Raw genomic sequence first — 8845 nt, 5'->3', positions numbered from 1 at the left:
ACATTAGGTATCTAGAATTAAAATACAATAAAACTTTTTAACAAACACCAAAAAAAAAAACTTATTACCTAGAGTGGATAAATTTCTTCTTGACTAATAATTAATTCTAGAAGCATTTAAGCATACCAATTTTCATTCAATTAGTGCTATAAGACATTAGGTGTCTATAATTAAAATATAATAAATAACTTTTTAATTACTATGATAATCTTAGGTCAAAGGAAATTATTATGTTTAACCATTAGAAATTCTCAATTAAGACACCATGTGCATAATTTATGTACGTAGTTTAAAAAATAAGATATTAATTTTTATCTAATAAAAACCATTACATATGTATTGATATATGTATGAATTATTGATATTCTATTCTCAAAATCTTACGATCAATAACAATTTAAATTAATATTATTAAAGGTTTGTCTCTCTTTATCATAATTTCTATATATTATGATAACAAATCTATAATTTTAATAAAAAAAATTAATTATTTTATAATAAAATATAATCCTGCTAGAATTATGTTCTTTTTGAAGATTTCTTCATTTACCTGTCTTTTTGGCGTTACATCACAGCGTGATGGGGAGGTTCTGGTGGCCACTGTATCAATCAGTAGCCACAACACGAAAAGTTTAGTGCTCATCTGAGATTTTGGATACAAGCTATCACAGACCAGAGAACCAAATTCAAACCAAGAGAAAATAATCAACAGATGATTCAATTTTTAATTGGGTGCTTTTAACAATTAAAGTTCAAAAAATCTAAGCATTCAAGCACTTAAATGTCCAAATTTTCAAGGTACATAGAACAATACCTATGTATTTCATTATGATTAATAGAGAATGAAAAAGGGATCGAACTTTATTGAGAATGGTAAACAGACTAAAAATATGAAAGGAAAAAAGGGTAAAAGGAGCCATTATTTTCAATTCCTAATTGGCTTTGGGGGGTTTGGTTTCAAGACCAAATCCAAAGGGGAAAAGGGGATCATAATGAGAATCTCCCACATTCATTGGCAACTGATCAACAGTTTTGAACCATGTCCTTGGAAGCTTGCCTCTGAAACCATAGTCACCAAATAAGACATCAGTCACACCATGTCCCTCACTTCCTGGAAGCCAAGCCGCAACAAGGGCATCAATTAGGTGAAGATATGGCTGTATAACCACAGGACGACCAGAGATGATCACAGCAACACATTTTACTCCTCCACATACATTCATTATGGTGTCTGGTCCAGGTTCAGATATTGTCAAATTCATGCTATCACCATTTGTTTCAGCATATGGTTTCTCTCCAACTACCACGATGGCATACGAAAAACCATTAGACTTGACATAGTCTAAATCAGGGTTCTCTTTGTAGACCACTTCCGTGTCTTTGTCAACTGTGTTCTTGATAGCACTGAGAATTGTTGTACCTAAAGATCATATAGGCCTTGTCAATATCGTACCTTTAGCAAGGTTTACAAAAGCCAAAGAAGTTGAAAAGGAATCTATCATAACGTTAATTAAGTTTTTAGTTTCTAATTAATTTTTTTAAAATTTAATTTTTAATTTTTAAATAAAAGTTCGGCAGATTAAGGTTTCTTAATTGTTTTTCATTAAAAATTTTAATCCTTAAAAAAATATCTATAATCCCTAAAATCTCATTAAATAAAAAATAATGAGTTTAAATTTTTATTTAAGGACTAACAAGTTTAGAGATCTTAACTAATCAAATAAAAGTTTAAAAATTACAAATTTTATTGAAAAATAATTAAAAGATCTTGAATAGTTAAACTTTTGTTTAGAAATTAAAAATTAAATTTTAAAAAAATTTAAAGATTAAAAACTTAATTAATCCATAATACCTTTAGTGAGGTTGTTGGTTTCAAGTCCTTGCCATTCGATTGTCCAGCCACCACACTGATATCCTAGATTATCAGCATGGCTTCCAGCAACCAGAATTTTTGAAGCCTTTTTAGGAAGAGGGAGCAGTGGCTGATCAGCATCTTCACCATTCTTTAATAGAACCAATGATTTCCTCACAGCTTTTCGAGCCAATTTTCTATGCTTCTGTCAAGTTACATTGTCAATACAGTTTTATCAGCACGCTAAATACAGTTGGTAGATAAACAGTATGCAGTATGTAGCATGGATACGGTAGGATACCGGTATCGGGTACGAGATATGGGATTTTTCAAAAATCTAGGTTACAAGTGCGTTAATGCAAATTTAAAAAAAAATTATATATAAACACGAATACATTTTATAAATGATAAAAAAACACATAAACATAATTTATAATATAGAGATTAAAGGCACTACGGCAAATTGCAACACAACAAATTGTCCAAATTCTAAAGTGATATAAACTAAAATATTAACGATGGGAAAAGACTTATTGTGTTATGACAACTGGAGAAGGAGTCTTGTAGGCTATATGACAACTGAATAAGAAAAAAATGTCCAAAAAGATTAATGAAAAATTGAATATTTTAGAAAAGAAAATATTTTTAGCTATCCGACTTGGGTACAGATCCAATACGTATCCAAAAAATACCCAAAGCAAGCATCCATTAAAAAAAAAAAAAAAACATATTTGGGATACGTACCTACAAGTACCTAACGAATACTAATACTGGATACGTACCCGATATGAGTGCAACATGATTTTAGGAGTACCCATAGTATGTACATGTTTCGTGATTAACTAACCTTACTCCCAAGCTGCTTGACTAGGCTGTAATCAGCCAACGGGTTCTCAAACAGGCCCATAATGAACTTGACCCTCAAAATTCTCTTTACTGCATCATCAATTCGGCTCATGGGTATGAGATTATTTTTCACCTGTGAGGTTAGGCCATCTATAAATTCTGTGTAATTATAGGGAACCATTATCTGCAGCATTACCAGAGCAAGTATTAGAAGATGATACATCTTACATGGAATATCAGTTAAGTTCATACATAATCAACCAAGGTTTTAAATATCGGTCCACAGCCATGATTTGGACCCCAACGTCAAGATTTTTTAACTGTCCGCGATCACAATTGGGATTGACTGCATTTGTCCGTGATTCGTCACGATATCAACAAACGCCCGCAATGCAACCAATATTTAAAACCTTGTAATCAGCAAACTTGAAACTCATCGTTTACCATGTCAATCCCAGCAGTGATTCCAGCATAAATGGAATATGTGTAGTTAGCATGAGAAGGGGTAGTAATCCTATCAATTCCCTGCCAATCCGATATGACAAAACCCTGCGAGAAACCAAAAAACTTCAGGACTTGTTTATTGTGGGGATTCATAATTTTGAATTCAATGAAGCCCTGATAAATTGAGTGTTACCCTGAAGCGTAGTGTGTTCTTCAGAAAGTCCGTGATTAGATTATGATTAGCATGCATCTTTTGTCCATTCCAGCTTGAATAAGAGATCATAATCGTTGAAACGCCCTTGATGATTGAGTTATAATAGGCTGGCACGTGAATGCTAAGCAATCCATGCCTGCTTATCACTGTGTTGTTCTCATTGATTCCCTTTGTGGTTCCACCGTCACCAACATAGTGCTTGGCACAGGCTGCAACTTTCTTCCTGTGCAACAAGTTCCAGAACGTCAAACTCCAGCACCAAGACAAATTAATCATAATGCAAAACACTTTTAAATATGTTTTTGGTGTTAAAAAAATTTCCAGATTTTGTATTTGGTGCCATATAAACTTTTCCTTAACTTTTGTATCCTGAAGTTTTGTTAAATTTGTATTTGGGTTTTATTTTGTTAACTTTTACACATCATCATTTAATAGAAATTATATCAGCAGTTATAACAAAAATAAATTTAGGGATAAAAAAATAAAGATATTTTAAGACCACTTAATAGAGCTAGTATTATGACAAAGATAAAATACACAACAAAAAAATATTCAAGGATCAAAAGTCAAGAAATCTTTTATTAGGGACAACATGTAAAACTTACAAATTTTTAAAAGATGAAAAACATATTTAAATTTTTAAGAAAAATCTGTTTCAAGTGGAATATTTTTTAATAACATAAAGGAAAAGACAAGAGAAAAACACGATAGTGTAAGAAAAGGAAAATGGATTTGAGTAGGAAAGATCCAAAAATCAAGAATAAAATCAAAAGAAATTAAGAGCTTTGAAAGTCAATATTTTATATGATCTTCTGTAAGTATAATAAGATAGGTTATAAAACTAATAGAACAGCGTGAGTTACGTTCTTACTTTCCAGCAACAAATGGAACACCCTTTCTTGAGTTTGGTGGGATATCACCTTGCAGTCCTGGAATAATCTCAGTCATAGCTTGAACTACTTTATGATCTTCACTATAACTTTCATAGCATCTTCCCCATCTTGGATCTCTACAGACCTATACCAAAGATTGTGTTATAAGGTAAGACTATAATGTGGTCAAACAGATATGGTATAATTAATCACTAGGAGTGGATTCTAGTGTAATGCAGGAATTTTTAAGTGACAAGAAGAGAAAAAAAAAAAAAAGAGAGAGAGAGAAAGAGAGACAGAAAAAAGGTAAATTGTTCAAAAAATAAAAAATACAGAACAATCTAACTGATGTGACAACTAGACAATTTTTATATAGATATAGATTACAATCTTATGAGTTACCGCTATGCAAGGTGCAAACACATATTGAATTCCTGTTGCTCTAACTTCAAGAGCAGTTGCTTCTCCAATTTTTCTCACTAGTTTAGGGTCCCTGCTTGTTCAGAGATAAGCTTCATCAAGATACAGAAGCATAGTAAAATGTTAAAATTTATCTGCTTTTACCTATAATTAACACAAGCTTACCTATTTGTAACTAACTTTTATTCAATCAAAATTTGTAAGCGCGAGTTTAAAGTAGTAAGTAGGTCACAGCATCACAGAAAAGAAAAAAGAAGACTCGAGAAAGGAATAACTAAAGAGAGAGAAAAAGACAACCAAAGAAGAATTCAAAACATTAGTCTTTTTTTTTAATTTATACATTCAAAAAATTAATCTAAATCGAAAAGTACAAATTATTATTATTACTTTCGGAGAATAAAATCATGTATATTTTAATAAATTAAATATTCGACGACGACAATATAGAATAACGTTTTGGTAAAAAGCATTCCACTTTTATTATAGTTTTCAACAACTTGGAATTGTTAATTCAGTTAAGCAATGTTTATTTGGTTGGAGCACCATCGAAGGGTTAGATATCAATTTCTGGTGATATCTCAAACCAATGAATCAATTACATAGTCAACCGGTCAATAAGGTTGAATATCGGAATCTTCAATTAGTAAGACTTGAAACCAAAATTGTGATATCAGTTATCTCTTGTCAAATATATATTGACACAAATAAGTAATCAATCACAATCATTAATCATTAATATATCTTGAGGTGAAGATTAAATTATTTAAATTTAATTTTTGATAAAAATAATTATTAACTATATTTTATTTATCTTTTAATTGAATTATGTATTAAGATTTTTTTTTCTTGTTTAATCCAATGAACTAGTTATATATATATATATATATATATATATATATATATATATATATATATATATATATATATATATATATATATATAATGACATAGGTAATTCACCTGGTAGCCCCTAGCCCAACGTTGTGAGGAAAAATTGTTGCCTTGTAGACATTATTATGGCCATGAACTGCATCAATCCCATATATCATTGGAATTCCCAATCTAGTCGATAAAGCACCCTTCTGAAAATCATTCACCATGTGAATCCAATCCTTTGCAGAAGCCTGTGCCCTTGGAACACTGCCACCCCCACTTAGCACACTTCCTATGAAAAAGACAAATTATAAGTAAAAAAAAGTGCGTGTGTATATATATATATATTCCCATCTCCCAATTATATCTGTATGTTTTCATTCAAAGAAGGAACCTTACCAATATAATACTTGTTCATGACTTCTGCAGAAGCAACCTTGCGATCAATCTGCGTCATTTGGCCAATTTTTTCCTCTAAAGTCATTCTGTTCATAAGATCCTTGATTCGATTATTGAGTGGCTGTTTTGGATCTTTATATTTCAAGTACTCTGCCCCTGTCATGGCTGCCCAACAATGCAAGAGCATAATCCCCACCGAAAAGATGGGAATTTTGGCCATTTCTTATTCTCCTCAACGCAACTTCAAAATGAGAGATCAGAACAAGGTTCAGGTCTGCGATAATGATGACTCATGCAGCATACAAATACAAATGACAAAAACAAACAATACTAACAACGTACTAACAGAAAAAAATAAATAAAAAATATAACCAATCGTCAACCACATCAGAAAACACAAACAGAACAGAATCCAAATGCTTTGGAAAGTTCTAGACATAAACGAAAAAAAAAAAAACCAATCATGCTATTTAACAGGAAAAAAGAAACAAAAAAACTGGATCGGCATGCAACAGAAAAGTGAAAAAGTGAAAAGAAAGGAACGATACAATAGACACTACTAGAACAAGGTTCGTTCTAGTAGTACCCAGAAGGAATGACTAGCTCACCTGCGTAAGCGTAACTGAGACGAGAGAGAGATAGAGTAAGAGAATGCGTACTGCTTAGTGGGTCAATGAATATATAGAAAGAGAGAGACAGAGCGGAAAAGAAAAACAAAAATACTATACAGGCGAGGCGTTTACGTTACGGTGTTAATACATTAGCAAAACTGTTTGTATTTAAAACTGTAATTCAACATGTAATTTTAGTTTAATGGTCAAATTAAATATTTTAATTTTTTTAAAAGGAAATATTTTAAATTGATTCATTAGCAAAACTGATTAAATAGTCTATACTAATATCACAATGATAAAAAGTTAAATGTTTTCTTTTTTAATATAATCTATAAATAAAAAATACATAAAAGTATGAAGTATTTATGATATGATTTGATTTGATTTTTAGATAAAAAAAAATATAATTTGATTTAAATACAACATTAAATTCAAACCAAATAAATCTTCTAATGTTTGATGGTTTAAATCTATTATCATAATTTAAAATTTATTAACTAAATTTACATAATTATTTTTCTATATTTTCATCAGTCTCAAATATAAAAATAAAAAATAAAAAACTCTTAACATATCTTATCTACTATTACGGGTAACAAGTTTTCCTTTTATATATTTTTTTTATACTACCTAACAATTTATGCCAAGTCCCTCTAGTTTTGTGCTAAACCAAAATCTAAAGCCTCCAAGTTTAAAATTAGTCAATCTGGAATGAAAAACACAAAAAGAAAACAAAACCATAAACCTTGTACTAATCCATAATTGATAATTTGCATATATATTTCATATCTTATTAAGGGGGGAAAAGCCTTTCAAAAAAAAAGAGGGAAAAAAAGGATAGAAAGAAAATAAATAAAATTAACAGAGAGAGAGCTAAGTTTATTACATCGACAATTAAGAAAAAATAAGAGAGTATAACATAACTTTAATTAACAAATATTAAAAGTTCCTAAAAAATATGGCAAAAAGCGAATACTTTTAAAGGATGACAAAAAGCGAATACTTTTAAACCTGCAAAACCAAAGTTAAAATAAATAAATAAATATTGTCTTCTCCTTCAACTTATAGTAATATGATCAAACTGATCGATCGAAAAAATAATAATAATATGATTTGTAACATTAAGTGCTTTGACTGCTCTGTTAAATAAAATGTAACTTTTTTTACAGATTATTAAAAATAAGATTAGGCGGTATATAAATGCTAATGACGAGAAAAAAGATACTCTAACTTTTGAATTTTAATTCATTTAACTTTTAAGTCAGAGCAATGACCCAACCCTGCAGTTCACCTTCACAAATCAATATAAATATTCAATTTACAGTGCCGGAAATTTAAGAGTTACATGAACCTGCACTTTTCAATTGTAAGTGCCATTGAACAGTGAGATTTTAACAAAGTTTGAATTTTAGAACAAAGCACTGAAAACCCACTTGCTCATAGGAAATGCCTTTGTCGGAGAGGATTCATTTAACGTTGAGAGTGTTGTCACCAATATGAATGTAAATATTAACTGTGCGTTTGGATGAAGAAAAATTTTAAATTCTAAGAATTTCAAATATTTTAATTGAAATTTTTTTATTTTTAAAATTGTGTTTAGATAAAAAAAAAATTAAAATTGTGAGGATAAAAGAAAATGAATGCAAAGATAAGAGAATATATGGTTAGTAAAGAGAAAAATATTGATGCGGCATGGAGAGTTGCGGGGGAATCGGGACACGACGACATACACCACCATACCCGACCACAGCATTCAGTCAACGACGCAAGACATGACCCAGCCCCTCTGCGTCGGTGAGCACCTCCACCGCGTGATAGCCAGCGACAACTGCTCCCCTGACTGGTGGGTGCAGTGCTATGTATCCCTCTATGACCGCATCAGATCGATACTCCGCTAGCTCAGATGGTATTTTTTGAAGAAGAGGATCATCGGCGTGAGGGAAGATTCATGAGTTCTAAAACGGGATTTTGGGAACTTTCAGGTGGAAGAGAGGATGAATATTATAAAGGAAATACACAAACGTTTTGAAAGGTTCTTCTATCAAGAAGAAAATTTTAATTTCTCATAGTTTAGAAGGAAATTAAAATTCCACATTTTTAGTTGTTTAAAATTCTGTTTTAAATTCTTCGTAAAAAAATATCAAAACAATGAATTTTAGATTAAAGAAATTTAAATTCTCTAATAAATTACTTTCCTCAATTAAAATTCTCTATCCAAAACACACTCTAAGTGCATTTTGGGGAAGAAAGTTCTGCAGTTTGGTGCCCGAAGAATAGGATGAGTAAGGCTTTGAGTTTGGTTGGTTGAAGA

General features: G+C 30.8%; 1 protein-coding gene across 1 annotated transcript; it reads right to left on the bottom strand.

Moving 5' to 3' along the window:
- Positions 1-792: 792 nt before the first annotated feature.
- On the bottom strand, positions 793-6652 carry LOC100819414 (beta-glucosidase BoGH3B). The gene is made up of 10 exons (XM_003551056.4): positions 6529-6652; positions 5921-6161; positions 5609-5813; positions 4631-4721; positions 4228-4373; positions 3336-3579; positions 3143-3247; positions 2700-2882; positions 1853-2057; positions 793-1420 (listed from the first exon to the last, which is right to left on the bottom strand). Exons 2-10 carry the CDS (start codon positions 6138-6140, stop codon positions 933-935), a joined length of 1887 nt encoding a protein of 628 aa, XP_003551104.1. The 5' UTR covers positions 6141-6161; positions 6529-6652; the 3' UTR covers positions 793-932.
- Positions 6653-8845: the final 2193 nt, after the last annotated feature.

This window comes from Glycine max, chromosome 17 (assembly GCF_000004515.6).
Source record: "Glycine max cultivar Williams 82 chromosome 17, Glycine_max_v4.0, whole genome shotgun sequence".
In the NCBI taxonomy this organism is placed as follows: domain Eukaryota; kingdom Viridiplantae; phylum Streptophyta; class Magnoliopsida; order Fabales; family Fabaceae; genus Glycine; species Glycine max.
This window is presented reverse-complemented; position numbering and strand designations above follow the sequence as displayed.